This window comes from Sinohyriopsis cumingii, chromosome 3 (assembly GCF_028554795.1).
Source record: "Sinohyriopsis cumingii isolate HCF-2022 chromosome 3, ASM2855479v2, whole genome shotgun sequence".
In the NCBI taxonomy this organism is placed as follows: Eukaryota; Metazoa; Mollusca; class Bivalvia; order Unionida; family Unionidae; genus Sinohyriopsis; species Sinohyriopsis cumingii.
The window spans coordinates 80,424,937-80,442,900 of NC_142963.1; the positions used below are offsets into that span (position 1 = coordinate 80,424,937).

Here is a 17,964-nt window from a genome sequence, read left to right on the forward strand (position 1 = left end):
GAGTGATGAGGTATATAGTATAAGACCTTTGTGCCTTTTAAGCATCAAGACACTGGAATGTTTGGACATTTTAGTGGTTTACAACAATATTAATCAGTATGGGAATATTATTTTAATCAGCATATACATTTATTTACATTTCTATACATCTGTACATCTACATATCTTATATGCATCTCAAATCCATATTAGCACATTTGCACACAATTCACTTATAGACAAATAGACCTATAGAGAAATTAAGTTTGGTAAGCCTGTTTATTGTTGAGCATTAAATAGTGGGAAAACAAGACACAACAGTCACTTTTCTGCCAGTACCATATTATCAACAATTTGTGCAACTTTCTGGTCAAAATTTATATATATATATATATCCTAAAGAGTCTTATCATACTTGGCGTGAAACATCATGAAGCTAAAACAATTCATTCTGGGACACTCCTACTTGCCGCTTTTGATAATAGAGTCAAGGTCAAAGGTCAAGGTCAGAAGTTCACCTTTCAGAAATGATTTTTGAACAATACCATTCATTAAATATTATTATTATTATTATTATTATTATTACATATTATTATTACATATCAAAATTGTTGTATGTACACCATTCAGCAATCAGACAATATGCATATTATATTGTTCCCTCAAAATTTATGTTCCATACACAATTGCTGTATTCTGCTAAGTTTAATCCATCCTATAAATTAAATCATCACTACCTTAAAACAATCACTGAACTTTGTACTCCATGAAAAGACTATTTGACTATGAAACAGAGGATTGATTCTTTGTATAAAGGATTCTTTGGTAAGCCTGCTTGTATAAATTTAGCTGAAAACAACTGTTCATACTTCAAAAACAATATCTGGATTAGATATTTGCTTAGTTCACCAAGATCAGAATATATTTGTCGCATGTGAGAGGCCTGTGAAGAATATGGAATAAAAAGTATCCATATATAGTCCTTTTTGTGAACCATGATCCAGAATTTTGTCTGCCCTTGCAAACAAGTTTTAAATATTGAATGACTCCTGACTCTTTGTGAAAAGCAATCTACATTGGTTCTCCTCTTATACGGCCACCTCAACTGCAATGGGAAAGTGGCCGTACAAGATGGGTGCCCTTTCCAGAGGGGGACTATATTTGTGAGATGTATGTGTATGTGCATATAGTAAAAATTTGCATATCACTTTAAGCAGATAATATCTTCATGTAAAAGTAACATTAATTGTTGAAATGTTCTTCTTGTCTTAAAATCAGTTATTTCAAGGTAACATAAATTAATAGTTCTTATTCTTAGGCATGGAATGTGATTTGGGTATTGTTGGTATCAGCATTGAAAATCCATCCAAAAAGGTTATTTAAATTTGGTTCATACATTGTTTCATATTTGAAATAATTATCTTTACATTTACTCCAATTTCCCTTTGCTACAGAATATTCTCCTTTTCTGTAATGATGTTGTTTATTTGAGTCTTCCCAACATAGAAATTTATCATCAGGTGAACTCTCCCTATTGTCATCAAGTCAAATAACTTTTACTTTTCCTTTTTGATTATCATTTCTAGGTGATGACATGTTAAAGTTTTGTAACAATTTTTTCCTATATTGCTAATTGTACAGTATTGCAGACAAAACTTTGTAGAGTAAACTAAATTCCTTGTTTATCAATAATATGATATATGTACTACAATCACATTATTTTAGGTCTTTGTCTGATACTTTATTTTGTTTAAGTTTAATTTCTCTGTGTGTGTTATTCTACACAATCTTTATTTAGCCTAAGCTGCCTAAGTTATGATTTTGACAACTCTGTCCAGTCGTAAAAACAAAAATATAGTCCCGCTGTGTAAAGCCTAAAACTCTATCAAAACTTTGCTGACCCTATGCATTTCCTATAAACATCAGCAATAATAATACTATCCTTAGTGGTACATGTACTTTAGCCAGCTCTTCTCTGATCAGTAACAAAAACCTGGCATCTGGAAACAGACATTCCTAAAGATAGTTGGATTACTTACCTTGCCATGGAATTAAATACTGGTTCTGGACACATGTTAATAATAATATGTGACCGCATTTTTGTACTAATATTTTGTCTGCTGGTTGCATTAGAAGGATGGCCTTTCTTGAGGGGTTAACTTTTGAACAGAAACTCATCAGTACTGATGGATTCTGGCCATAAAAAGTGGGTGGCCACTGGTCAGGGGGGCCATTCATGTGGGGAACCACTGTAACTTGTATCTCTTCTCAAATTATGAACTTTGTTCTCAAAATTGGCCATAACATCTTGCTTATGCTTAATAATTCCTTTGACCAGAGTTCACCCAACTACCATTTCTGCTGTGACTATACAACTTCTTTTTCTGCTATCTGTAGCAAATTAATTGCTTTGACTTTACTGCCTCACTTTCAACATAGTATGTTGATGCCTTTGACTTAGTTTAACTGGAGTATGGTAATTAGAAGTGAGATATGAAATGTTCACACATCATCAAACATATGTTCACTTTGTATATTTAGAGCAGTCACTGTTGATTTGCTTGAATGACCACTTAAGGCAGGCAAAAACAACTGTTGGTTAGGAAACAACTGGCCACTGACCACAGAAGGCAGGTACAGGACATTATTATAGCAAATTTGCTGGGGGGGGGGGATTAGAATGGCCATTGTGACTAGGAATTACTGCTGTGTACAACAGACTGTTTTGAGAGATTTGACTGTATTTCATAAACCAGCTGTTAGATTCAGTTCATACTTGGAATTAAAGCATGTCTGATAAGTCTACAGTTCTCTCTCTCCCTCTATCTCTCTCAGCCCAAGTGATCTCATTGTCAAAGTGCTACATTTAACAGCAGTTCTTTGATCATTGGCTGGGAAATAGGCCCAGACCTTGTATGCTTATTTTATGTCACTGAATTAAAATTTGTAACTATTTTGGGGGACATCTTTGACATAGTCATTTTTTTGCCCCACTGTTTGGGGACATGGTCTTTTATATTTTAATGGTTACTGTATTCTTTTTCTCATTAGCTGTGTCTCAGTTGAAATTTATGATTGAGAAGAATGCAAATTTATTTCAAACTTTTCTTGCTTTAACAAGATGCTAGACAACAGGTTTAACAACACAGGAGTCTGGAGATAAATGATGCAGAAATTTTCTAACATTTAAAAACAAGAACAGATTTTTTTCTCTTTAATAGGTTCATCGCCATCATGGGACTGAATTGGGATGAAGTTGTCTCGGGAAAAAATCTCCCTAGTTCTTCTTTATTTTGTGTTTTATTTTACAAAAGTTAATAAAATGACACATTTAAAAAATATAAATTCTTAATGGTAGTCAAATTGAGCACATCAATACTGGAGATCTTTTCTCCATCACAGAAGAGCTGGAGATTTCAAAATAAGAAAGGCTTCAGTAATATATTGGAGATATAACAATACTGCATCATGAACTTGAATACAATATCCAGTGGTTATAACCTATAATTTTCCTTTGCACTCAACTCATTAGCAAATCACCACAAAAGTAGTACATGTGTTTGCACACACAAAACAAAGCTTTTCTTCTTTTCAGCAATTTCAAAAATGCACTGTAACAAATTTTGTATTTTCAGGAGATAGAAATGGACTTTTTAAAATTGAGGACTCTGGCAATATTTATTCCACTGCTTCTCTTGACTACGAAAATACAACCTCGTATTCCCTCACTGTAGTGGCTTTTGACAAAGCAAACAACACAGTAAGTAAACATTTTTTTGAATTCCAGACACAAACTGTGCTTACGTTTTTGAGATAATTTTCAGCAGTTGATAATACTGGCAGTTTAAGAATAATTGAAACATCCAACAAGCTGGGTGGTTATGGGAAATTCAGTGGAAACCTCTGTTTCCATCTAACATAGTACATTTCTTACTTAAAATAGAAAATTGGTTACTTTATGGCAAAATAAACTACAACCCACTTTTTAATGATTCTCCAGGGCAAAATCATACAACATGATTCTGCTCAGACACTACACTTTAATTTGTATTTGGCAGTTTTTAAAAAGAAAACAAAAAACAAATCAGGCTGGTTCTCCACCATTGAATATTTTTAGACTATAAAAAACTGCCCTCCAAATGTTTCATTACAGTCTCTTGGTTACATTTTGTTGATTACACTTTCAGAAATGTGCACCATAATGAGAATGAATACGAGTATAACAGTATTATAAATATATGTTTTAATCATTTACTCTATACACATTTATTCGCTAAAATTTTTAAATTATCCATAAAGTACTTTGTGAAGGAACTTGACAGTGTAGTGTCAAGATCATAGAAACTGAAAATGTACCAGATACACTAAAATTGTATCATGGTGGGGATCTAAATGTCACAGATACACTAAAATTGTATCACACTAAAAATGGTTCACTTATTGTATACTCACCATCAGACAAATGATGACATTTGTTTCATTTTGTCATCTATAATACCAGAAAATTACCAACACCTGTGTAGTACAACAGCATAAAATTACTAAAGCTTACATAAATGTTGCTAGGCTTTTCTGTCAATAGTAGACTTCATCTCCTTCTCAGGAGACCAGGAAGTTGAACACTTATCAGACCAACTCATGGCTGGGCCAGGAGGTTACATAGGAATGATGTTATCTCTGTCCCAGAATAATAGTCCTTGATCACAACATTTTCAAAGACTACTTAATGTTTTTTTGTTGTTGGTGTGATTGAATAAACCATTTTAATGCAAGCTGGTGAAGGGTAAGTAGCCTTGACATTAGGTCATACACATAAATACATTAAGTTATGTTCTGATTTTTTTCAGGGAAACTGTACAGTAAAAATCAACATTGTTGACGTCAATGACAACCAGCCAGAATTTTCACAAAAAGTCTATACTGATACTTTCAGTGAAGGTAAACATATCATTGCCCTTATGAAGGTAAATGCTTCATTGCCCTTGCAAAGGTAAAATTTCATTGCTCTTGTGAAGGTAAACATTTTATATCCCCTGTGAAGGTAAATGATTCAGTGCTCTTGCAAAGGTAAAATTTCACTGCTCTTGTGAAGGTAAACATTTCATAGCCCTTGTGAAGGTAAACATTTCATTGCCCTTGTGAAGGTAAACATTTCATATCCCTTTGAAAGTAAATGTTCCATTGCCTTTGTGAATGTGTCTGTCATCAGATTTCACTACTTCTATTAACCTATTCTAATTTCATGTGCCACAGAATAGATTTCTCAACATTTATTTTGGATGGTTTCTTCTTTCTTAATAGAAAAAAGCTAATGATCCTGCACAATGGACATCATTCATGTGTAAAAATCAGGTTTTATTAAAAGGATAAATTTAAACCTGAAAGAGAGAGAGTGTGTGTGTGTGTGATTTGGATTTTTTATGTAGCTTTAGAAAAAATTCAGTCATATCGCTACAATGTCTGCAGTGCAGCAGTTTATAGTCATGTTTACCGCTGGGGAATCATGCCACAGACATATAGCATCATGTCCCACCCAGTCACATTTTCCTGACACCAGGCCAACCAGTCATAACACTAACTTCTTAATGCTGAGCACCAAGTGAGGCAGCTATTAGTACCATTTTTATAAGTCTTTGGTATGACTCAGCTGGGGTTCGAACCCACAACCTACCACATTCAAGGTGGATGATCTAACTACTAGGCCACCAGAGAGAGAGCCTCAGAGAGAGAGAGGGAGAGATGGCACAAGAAAATGTCCCTTTGGGCATAAAATTAACAATCTGGGAATTTCTTCTTTTTAAAAAAGAATTAATTTTATGAATATAATGCACTATTTCATGAAACTATCATGAATAATAATGGAGCTAAAATGATGTGAATATGTGATGCAATAACATTATTATGTTATAAATTCCTTATGATGTCACTTTTGTCCAAAGGAACAGTTTTTGATTATCACAAACACACACACACACACACACACACACACAGGAAAAGATTTGAATTACGATAAACTCTATAGCAATACAGTGGTAGTATGCAAGTATCACAAGATACATTGTGGACAGTTGTCAATATTCATCCTCATGAATGTATGACTGATCAGTGACATCTGTTTACTGGTACTGCAAATACAATTAAAGCTTTAATGAATATCTTACATGATACATTTAGGTGGACATTTGCTGCAACTAAAATGCTTTAAAATGACAAATTGTATTCCTTTTAAATCTGGCTTATTGATGGTAACATTTTTCTGCATCGTGCTTGCCATGACATGATGTATCATATGAAAGCACAATTTTGACTCCCAAATCCCCCAACAGAGAGAGAGAGAAAGGTAGCCTTCATGATGACCACTGTATAAGCCTGTAAGCTGTATAAATAGTAAAATAACCCTGCTTTAATTTAAGTGCTTCTTCAAAGTATCATTCGGGCAGTTTAAATAGCTGATTGTCACAGAGGCAATTCAAACATAAGGCAATCAGAAATCAATCATCACTGTTTTACTTCTTACTTAATTGACTGACAACAGTTTGTGTGCTGTTGTGTTTCTGGTAGGTCCTATGAGCATTGCTATTAGAGACAATTAGGTTAATTTGCATAGGTAAAGTAAACGAATTGGAACAACCAAATTCATTTAAAGTTAAAGAGATGCATGCTGATGAACAAAAGTTATTACATATCACTGCCTAAAATGAGAATGATTAGTCAATCTTTGTCAAAGATTATTAGCTATCATGACTATTGGCAACATTTCTTTGAAGTCAGATTGTACTCCTTATATACATATATATATATATATAATATAATCTGCAAGACATGATTATATAAATATTCATAATAGTGTGCTGTGATTCATTTTTTGAAGGCAAAACTTAAGAACGTAGTTGTGATTCAGGAAAAGGTGGACCGTTGGCAAAAGAAGCAGTCTCCAGCCAAACTGAATGTTAGAAGTTCTGGTTGATAAAGATTAACTTAATGAAGTGCAACAGCATGGGGGAGAATTTTATTCTTTGTGAATACCATATCAAGATTTGTCATTTATGGAGTAACACAAGGCTCAATTCTAGGTCCATCACTATTCATTTTATTTATTATTGACCTACCACTTTTACTAGGAGACACAATATCATCTAGTCAGATCACTATGCAGATGACACAACATTGTCAGACATCCAAAACACAAATTGTGAACTCGAAATTTCTTTACAGAATACCCTAAACAAACTGGAAAACTGGTACACATGCAATGGCATGTTGATAAATATTGGTAAAACTAAAATATTACTTATCTCAACACAGCAAAAAAGGACAAATCCTGATAGTGATGAACTATGTCTGACATGGAAGGATACAAATTTGCAAACGGTCTGTCATTATAGACTACTTGGTGTTTTGGTAGATAATAACCTATCATGGACTGAACATATCAAACATATTAGTAAAAAAGTAAATTCGAGTTTATGGCTTCTCAGTAGGATAAGACATTTTCTCCCTGAAAGGCACAGAAAACTAGTTTATAACAGTTACATACAACCCTATTTGGACTACTGTAATACAGTATGGGGTAATTCAAATGATAAAAATATAGCAAAGTTGGCACATCTTCAAAAAAGAGCATATGGGCTATTATCAATCCAGAAAGAAAGCAAGGAAAATTTAGCGGGTAAGTTTCAAATATTACCTATTAAAGACTGAATCTGTTTGAGTAAAGCCAAATTAATGTACAGGATATCCCATAATAGAGCTCCTGAATATTTACAATCACTATTCCAATATAGGCTACCTGGTAATACTCCCCACCTGCAATCCATGTCTACCAAACAGTATAAAATTCCTCCACCAAATAAGTAGTTATTTAAAAAAAAAGTTTCCAACACTCTAGAACTCTGCTCTGGAATAGTATTCCAGTTGAGATTAGAAATGCCCACTCTATTTCCTTCTTCCAAACCCAATATATCCAGTGGCTTCAGAGATGCAGCTAAAATAAATAAATTCCTTTGTATGAGGGCCTCAAGGTAGATTAGTTCTTAGCTAATTGTGTTACCCTCTTTAAATAAGGTCATTATTATTATTATTATTATTATTATTATTATTATTATTATTATTTACAAGTATGACATTTGCTGACATATAAACACTGAGCAGCATCAGGAAAATACACAAATGCAGAACTTAATCCCAAAAGTAACTAAAATGTTTCAACGTTGTAACTAGTGTGGCCATTGCATGTTTGACACTCCCTCACAGTAATGCAGATGCAGAAAGATAAATTTCTACGCAGTGAAAAATTCAACAAGATCTTGAGGCACATTTGATCAACATTAAGGAACCAACCATATAAATTTTATTGGGGGAGGAGGGCACAGCTGGTCTTTTTTGTTAAGAAAAAATGTACAGACCCCAAATAGCTTTAAAAAATATTATTACTTTTATTTATAGAAAAAAAGAACTAAATGAATCCAAAATAAATTATATAGAGGTGAAAGATAAAAAGTATCCCGATTCAAAAGAAAATACTGCAGCCCCCAAAATAAAAACTGAATGATGGTAGGTCCCTAGGTCCAAACTAATATATGTTCTGTTTAAGATTGTATTAAACATGTATTTTCTTTTTCTTTTATTCAGTTCTTGTCTATGAGTAGGTCACTTAGTTTCAATTTGTATGATGTGACACTGGGCAACATACACTGACCCCTCTTTGGATTTTAAAACAAATTTTTAAGTTCTAAAGTTCTTGTTCAAGGCACAGATACTGCATGTGAACAAATTATTAATGAATATGAATTTTCTTGTCTTGGAAATATAATGTCACATGTAAGTATCAGTTGTGCTGGTTTAATAAATAAATAAAACCCTGAATTTTGCAGTCTTTCAGATTGTGTTTTCTAAAGAACATTTCATATATATATATATATATATATATATATATATATATATATATATATATATATATATATATATATATATATATATATATATATATATATTGTTTTTTGAAACATGACTGTTAAGGGGTTCAGGAGTAAAAAATATTGTGTTTTTAGAATGGCACATCATGTTATGGCAGCTATGATTATGGTTAGAACATTCACTTTGGATGCGGAAGGTCACTGGTTCAAACTCCAATCAAGTCATATCAAGACTTATAAAAATGGTACTAACAGCTGCCTCGCTTGGCACTCAGCATTCAGAGGTTAGTTTTAGGACAGGTCGGCCTGGTGTCAGGATAATGTGACTGAGTGGTACATCATGCTACGTGTCTGTGGCATGATCCCCCAGTGCTAGACATCACTATAAACTGCCACACTGCAAACATTATAGTGATATGACTGAACATTTTTTAAAGTTATGTTAAAACTCCAAATCACACATACACACACAAATTTACACAGTTAATAATTTTTCAAGCACATAAAGTGTTGAATATTTTATATGAATCTGTCTTTTATTGGTGTTAAATATAAGCTGTAGCAACAATTAGGAGAATTGTGAGGTATTCAATAACATAATGCTTAGAAAACTGATCTTCATGTTTGCAATTTTTCCTAATGCTACTCTTGACTTTGAATTGTGATCTCAACATTTAGCAATATCTTTATTTATGCATGTTTTGTATTTTTTTGACACAGGTAGTTCAAGTGTTGGCAGGACAATCAATGTTTCTGCTGAAGATAAGGATTATGGTATAAATGGAATTATTTCCTATTCATTTGGAAGCACTGATGGTAGAAATCTGACAGGACATTTCAAAATAGAGACAGTAAATAACACAGTAAGTTTATTGTTTGTGTGTTTTGAGAAGAAATGGAAGTAAGACATACCTTAATGTTTGGTCAGTATTCAGTCGGATGTGTAAAAATAATTATTATATGCTCATTTTGTTCCCCATTAACTTTACATTGTCAGAATCGTTCAATATTCCCCGCATTGATACAATGTTATGGATTTAGGCTAGCTACATTATATAAAAGACCGAAGATTAGGTCCTTACAAATAACATACAAGTGACAAGGCATATACTGTCTTCTTTATCTGGTGATAAGAATAGCAAAATAAAATATACTTACAGTTTTACATACTGAATTTCCTCAAAATGTTTTTTCTTAATTCTGCAAATCCTAAATACATGAGCCATGTCATAGGTTTTCAATCTGGATTACACATTTCAAAATCGTGCTGTAATTTTGATGATAAGTGCAACTGCATCCTCCTTACTGCACTCAAAATGAAATAAACATTAAATTCCATAGTGTCTTTTTGATAATTGCCATTGAAAGACTTCATATTTTTTCCATGTTATGATTTAAAACATTCATTGACAGAAACAGAAACACATTTGCAGATTTAAACACGCTTCTCCCGTGCCACTTCAATCCGATGTATTTCATGTATAATTTGTACAGATGAATCCAGTCCAAAATCACAAAGTTTTGTCGAATCGAAACAAAATTCCAAAATATATTCATTCCAGATCAGATGAAAAAGTTGTTGCAATGCGCATTCATTCACAATATGACTGCAAATTTCAATTTTAACTAGACACGCCATTTTCTTTCGAAAGTTATGTCGACCGCACGACTAAGTTCAAATTTATATGGTCAGAGTTATGTGTGCATTAATAATGATGTCATTGTGTAATGTAAAATCTGCGCTTGTGTATTTAGTTTGAATATGGCATTCATTCAATTACGTTGTTTCTTGTAGTGTATTTTGTTTATATAATTAAACCTTAGGTAGAATAAAAAAATGAGCATATAATAAAAAGGTTACTGCATTTGTATGGGAAAATATGAACTCGTTTTTTCGGAAGGATATAATGCACTCACAAGTTCGTGCAGTATTCCATCTGAAAACTCGTTCATATTTTCCCATACAAATGCAGTAACCTATAATTATTCATTTATAAACATTTATAAAGCAGAACAATCTGAGATTAGCTAGTTATCAGCTAGCAAAACATGCAATTTAACTTTCAGATAGATATAGTTGTTCTTTATTGTTTCACTCGAATTGTTCCCACCACCTACCCTATATAGATAGGCCATGCCAAATCCCATATAGATAGGCCATACCTAATCCAATATAGATAGATAATACCTAATCCAATATAGATAGGTCATGCCAGAGTCCATATAGATAGGCCATACCTAATCCAATATTGATGGGTCACACCAAACCCCATATAGATAGACCATACCTAATCCAATATTGATGGGTCATACCAAACCCAATATAGATAAGCAATACCTAATCCAATATAGATAGGTCATGCCAAATCCCATATAGATAGACCATACCTAATCCAATATTGATGGGTCATACCAAACCCCATATAGATAGGCCATACTTAATACAATATAGATAGGTCACACCAAACCCCATATAGATAGGCCATACATAATCCAATATTGATGGGTCATACCAAACCACAAATAGATAGGTCATACCTAATCCAATATTGATGGGTCATACCAAACCCCATAGATAAGCCATACCCAATATAGATAGGTCATACAAAATCCCACATAGATAGGCCATACCCAATCTAAGATAGGTCATACTAACTCCAATATAGATAGGTTATACTAAAAGGAATTTTGCAGCAAAGGCCCCATGCTGAATGTAGGATTCCATCATTTTGTTTTATTTCAAACCCCCCAGAAAATTTTCATCTAATTTTATTTGATGGTGATTATGGTGAGGATATATGTGAGGAGGGAAAACACTGAACTTAACAAGACTGTCAAAAGATGTGATCTAAATTGATTCTTATAAATCAATATATAAAATTAAGTGCATTTTTTCATATACATACATATAGCAAAAATGTATGTGACTTGTTTGCCAAATCATTTACAAAATAAATTTGTACAATTTTTTATGTTAATGGCTGTGTATTTAAAAATTTTTTACAGGGAATAATAACCATTATCACACCACTGGATCGGGAAGGTGACAATGTAGCAGATTTACACAATGGCACATCTCTGTATCATCTCATTGTGAAGGCCGAAGACCATGGGTCACCTGTAAAATCCTCTATAGCAGATGTAAACAAGATTTGTATACCTATATCACAGTTTATTGTTTGTTACACATATTCAGTGTGCATTTAATGACATTAACTAATCTACAACTTTTCATTTGAATTTTCAGTACTTGTCTTTGATAACTGTACTGTTTTTGTGCCATTTTACTCATGATTTTTTATTGCACCACTTATTTCTCCGTTTGCTTATGGACCCCATTTTTTAAACCTTCCCTAAGGTGTCTGAATCAAAGAACATATAAAAAATTATTTCATTTTTTTTTTTTCTACAACTAAAATCTTTCTTGACTGATGGAATTATTGGCAATTTCTTGATGACTGTGGGTTGATTACTCAGGGTGCCATGTTTTGTTTACATCACCAGGAGGTCTAAAAATAGTACTTTAGACACCAGTTAAAATTTTAATTAGTGCACACACAAAAAATATAAAAATAATTCTTATCCATGCAGTGACCATTTCAAATTGCATTTTTCACAATTAACACCAGCTTTTCTTACTTTGATGTCTAGTCACATTTGATTTGGCACTGTAGGTTGCTGTTATTAAATAATGGTTAGAATAGAAATTCATCATGAATTCCTTAGCATTTTTAAGTCTTCCTTGTATATTACAGTAAAGATATGTCCTTCTATCATTGATAGATATGTACAGCATAATATATTTAGTCCATGTAAGAAAACTGTTGCGACATGCCTGTCTTTGTATGCTATAATATGGACCATATTTGCACTTGTATATTGTACATTATTATTTGAAGAGTACTTGTAAATCTAACCTGCCATTGCATGATATGCTGGTAAATCAGGGTCTGTTCATATACTTCTTAAGGCAAACAGTTCAGAACTGATTTGCCAGCAGATCTAGGTCTATGTTATTCACAAGTTTTTATGTAGTTGAACATGGTAAATATTTTTGTACCATATATACTTTCTTATTAGTCTGGTCCTTACGCACTCAGCAATAACCCTGATCTGTCCTCACATAATGACTACTTCTAATAAATTGTATGGACCCGATCTACCAGTATGTTATGTGATGGCAGTTCTGGGTCTATGAAGTTTGCAGTTGCATGCAACTTATATGCAAGTATTTATGGTACATTTGTCTTTCCTCCATTTGTGGCAGTTACAATTTTAAAGATTTTTATCTTTCATTATTAAAGAGCACATGCTTTCATTTTGGCAAGTGCACCTTGGCAGAAGTTTACATAGCAATCACTCTCGCATCTTTGTAAATGTTTGTATATCAATAAGAACATCTGTCCACACCATGGAATGACCATAGTGTCCACACCATGGAATGACCATAGTGTTAACATTTTGTACTTTCCTAAATAAAAGGCATCTTAAAAAATAGGATCAATTTTGTTTGGAAGGGTTTGTTTTCTTGAAGATTATAGCATTTGCCAATCTTGACATATGTACATCCATATTTTTACTTGGCACTTTATGGACTTGATTGTGCTGATATGCCAATAAACATAATACATACAAACCTACATATATTTTCTTGCATACATACATACATACACATACATACATACATACATACATATATTTTCTTGCATACATACATACATATATACATACGTACATACATGCATGCGTGCATGCATGTGTGTGTGCATGCATACATACATACATACATACATACATACATACATACATTATTTTTGCTATCTTGGATTTGCTCTCACAGTTATGGAACATCACAATATTACAGAGCTCTTGTTCATATCTATTTTCTGCTAGATTAAGAAAAGTTATTAAGACTAAATCAGTCACTATAAATTGCAAAGCCATTTCAATAACACCAGGTGCATATGTGTTATGCTGTCCCTATTATGTCTTGTTCACACATCTAACTATTAATCTATATTCATACATTCAAATAAGGTAGTTTACAAAATTGCACAGAACTGGCATATTTGTATGCATATGTAGATGACCAGGTCAGGCTATTACAACAACTTTCAATTTTCTTGGAGCATTTTTTTTATTTGTAAGATTTTGACTCTTTGACAAAAAATTTTTTTGCATGATTAAACAAAAAATTACACTTGAGGCAGACAATAACCTTTTACAGGCATATTTGCATACATATGTAAAAGACTGAACTAGATTTTTGAGGGGCCATCGTAGCAATTTTTTCACATGTTTTAAAACTATTTTTGTTTTACATTTAAGATTTTGATCTTTTGGTCTGCAGTGAGTTATACATGATTTGCAAACACTAATCCAGTTATCTAATAAATTGTTTCTATATCTTTTTCCCTGACCAGGTGAACATCTTTGTGACAGATATCAATGACTGCAGTCCAGAATTTGAAAATGCTCATTATTATGCATCATTGTCAGAAGAAACAGCAATTGGAAAGTCCATTCAACATGTGAAAGCAACTGACCGTGATTTCAACCCTAATATTACTTATTCTCTTGTCAATGCACAAGGTAATAAAATGTTTTTGTTTCAGCATTTTGAAATTTATTTTACAAGCCTAAAGACTATAATGACTGTTTGAAACTGTACAATACCATATTTATATTAATAGATGTACCCTGTCCAATAAACATGTGGCTGCTGAAATCTGAGCCAAACATGTAATTTTAAGAATGTTCCCTATTCAGTCATAAATCCAAGTTCATACAGAAAATGTCACCATATTCTAATGTTAATATGAAATAGTTCATCTTTTTATGTATACTGATAAATAAAATTAAACCATGAACTCTGATTAATTTAAAAATAAATCTAGTCAATTTTAGCAAAATTACAAAACTGATTGAACTGTATATAATAAAGGCACCTGCCTCTGTAAATTCATACATCTTGCATTTTTATTGGAATAAATATGGCATTTCACCACTTGTGTAATGCTGCCCAACATTATGTACAAACATTGTAGACCTAGATTTTATGTTCAATTATGCATGGAAAAGTGTGGATCTATCCCTTGAAAACATATAAATAACAGCATATACCCTGATCTGCAGTAAGATTATGTCATGATTGACTTTCGTTTATGCTGTATGCAAGCCAGTTACACACATGTAAGCAAAGTTGGTTTGTATATATATATTTTTCTTTCTGATGCTATTATGTGTGCTATAATCCCCACTATATATATATATATATATATATATATATATATATATATATATATATATATATATATATATATATATATATATATATATATATATACCTTTCTCAGTAGTTAAATTGCCTTTGAGTATAGAATAAAAAACAAAGGACAACACCTTTCTTCAAGAAATATATATTTGCAAACTACTATCAATTATATTAGTGCATGTCATACTGTGCCAGTAGCCTACTGTGTATGCCTATATCTAGTCTGCAGACAGTAATTTGAAGTTATGTATTGAAATAATTCATGAAATTAAAATAAATGAACAATGATATTAATCAATATTACTGATTTCGTAACTTTAATGTATGGGTGTGACTCACAATGTTCTTCATATTCTGATCCTGTTTGTTGGAGAGTTCCAACATATATGAAATCATAAAAGGGTAGAATATAGATAATAAATGTGACTTAAACTAATGAAAGTAATGAACAATGCAATAAGTCCTTCTTCAGACCGTTTTAGTCAAAAATAGCATAATCAGTTACTTATTGTTCTTATCATTCCTTCTTGTGTCTTCTATATTTATCTACTCTCATCCAAATATTATTTATTAATGAAAATTATGATTTGCCCTAAAGAATGCTGTAAATACAGTCTGAAACAGAAGAAGAAAAAAAATCCTACAGAAATAACAATCAAGATTTGAATGTCAGTTTTGTTTAAAGAAATATAAAATATCATTTTTGTGATACTGCAAAGTAGGCCTATATGGTGATGAACATAGAACGGTTGGTCTAAGAAATGCAGCTTGGCTTCATTTTTCTGTTCAAAATGGATGAACACCACAAGAATACATATAATCCATTAGTTGGTTACAAAAAGTGTCTTCTGTAAAAAAGAAAATCAGATGCAATCTTGATTGCACTGCTAATTTTTAAGGACTTTGAAGATGAAGAAATCTGGCAAAATGTTAGTTTTTGTTTGAACATGCCAATTTTGGAAGAAAATTAAGTTTAAATTTTGCACTTTTTCATTATATCATGTCAGATTATCTTGTAGTAGACAGAGTAGTGGATATGACATAACCATAACAAATTCTGTTACATATAATTTTTTATTTATTGCTTAAAGGGGGGGGGCAAAATTGGTTCTTATAGAACCTTGTCCTTTAAAGTGAAAATGTCTGGTTAGGAAAGATAGTGATAATTGTTTTGGGGTAAACATTTAATTAATGTAATTTCAGGTTTCTTTCGAATTGATAATGATGGAGAAATAACATTGACAAAACCAGTTTCAATAGACAACAGCACTACTTTTGAACATTTGAAAATCAATGCATCAGATGGTGTCCACTATACATTGGTAAGAAGATGATTGCATGTGCATATGAATGTATGTAGATAGGTAAGTCTGTGCAGTTTGACGTATGGGTGGATACATGGAGTGAATGGCTATATATACTAAGTATGATATTTTTTAATCAGTATATATTTTTTTGCGTCATTTATGGTTTTACATCACTACAGGTTCTACTCTGAATTTGAATTTGAAACTGAGTTTTCAATGTCCTTAAATCAAAAGAGACTTTTCAAATGTAAAATCTTTTGTGTATGGTTGACACAAAATATCTGATTAAAGTCAAGCCCAGAAATTCTTTGATCTCATCACTGCTTCCACTTATTTTTCCTCTTTCTCCCAACTTTTTCTTATTTATCTTTTTTCTTTATTTTGTCTATTTTATCTTATTAATTTTCCACAAATTTAGAGTTATTTTGGTTCTTGAAGTTCACAATTAAATATTCTGAGTATGAAAACACTCCCTTGCTGTAGTATGCCTGGATAACTTGGGGACAGACTTACAAGGTGGATGCAGATATGGCAGAAAATACCCCACCCCAAACCATCCGTTTGATGAACATGAATAAAATTGCAATCAAATTGGTAAATGAAACCTTGCAGCATTGATTGTTTTATTGTAAAAAATGGTGACTAAAGCCCAGAGATTTGAAATCAAATCCATGAAATTTACAGCTGCTAATAAGAAGTCACATATTTTGTTCAATTTTCTTTATAAACAGAATTCTCAGTACTCTTTTTAAAAAAATCTGGCAAAATTTTGATCGTTTAAAATTTGAGTAATAAATCCCAGAAATTGTGCTATAACTTGGAAGGAAATCACAGCAATAATGTTTTGTCAATAAAATAAAAAAATAAACTGAGCTTTGATGTTGTTGTTTCTTTTAATAAATAACACTCCTTTTTAATCTACAGTAACACCAGAAAGTATCTTCATTACATGTAAAACAAGTGATGTAATACACAATGTTTTTGTTGGTACACATGTGATGTATGTTGAAATCACTCAAAATTATGTTTGAAACAATCTTTCTAAGATTGGATATATTGAAAATAAAGGTAATTTATAGAGATAAGTGAAGAATTCATTAGAAGAAGCTATTTATTGACGGCTATTCCAACAAAATTATTAAATAAGTATTTAGCCATTTGAATCCCACTTCCCATGCACTTTTCACTGTTGATATCCAGTTTCCTACTTTTTCAGAGATCCCTTGGTAACTACCATATATACTCATGTATAAGCCAAATAATTTAGGAAAAAATAAAGGCCTGGAAGAAGGGGGGTCAGCTTATCCGCAGGCCAATGTCTAAACTTGACAATTTTTTTGTTGCTGACTACTGTAATGGCTGTAAATCTTGGGAAATGAAGCAATAATTTTGTCCATGTCCTAAGACATGGGCAAGTAAAACAAGATTAACTTTCGGTGACCTGACAATTATTAAACTATTACACAGTACTATGATTGATTTTGTTATT

The 17,964-nt window shown here is 32.2% G+C and overlaps 1 protein-coding gene across 1 annotated transcript in view; it reads left to right on the plus strand.

Moving 5' to 3' along the window:
* The window catches only part of LOC149803181 (cadherin-23-like), a 287,768-nt gene that overhangs the window by 188,293 nt on the left and 81,511 nt on the right, over window positions 1-17,964 (plus strand). The window contains exons 47-52 of the mRNA XM_089953899.1: window positions 3,615-3,739; window positions 4,827-4,917; window positions 9,615-9,757; window positions 11,901-12,035; window positions 14,318-14,486; window positions 16,372-16,490. Of these exons, the coding sequence (XP_089810025.1) occupies window positions 3,615-3,739; window positions 4,827-4,917; window positions 9,615-9,757; window positions 11,901-12,035; window positions 14,318-14,486; window positions 16,372-16,490 (782 nt within the window). The remainder of the gene's footprint in view (window positions 1-3,614; window positions 3,740-4,826; window positions 4,918-9,614; window positions 9,758-11,900; window positions 12,036-14,317; window positions 14,487-16,371; window positions 16,491-17,964) is intronic.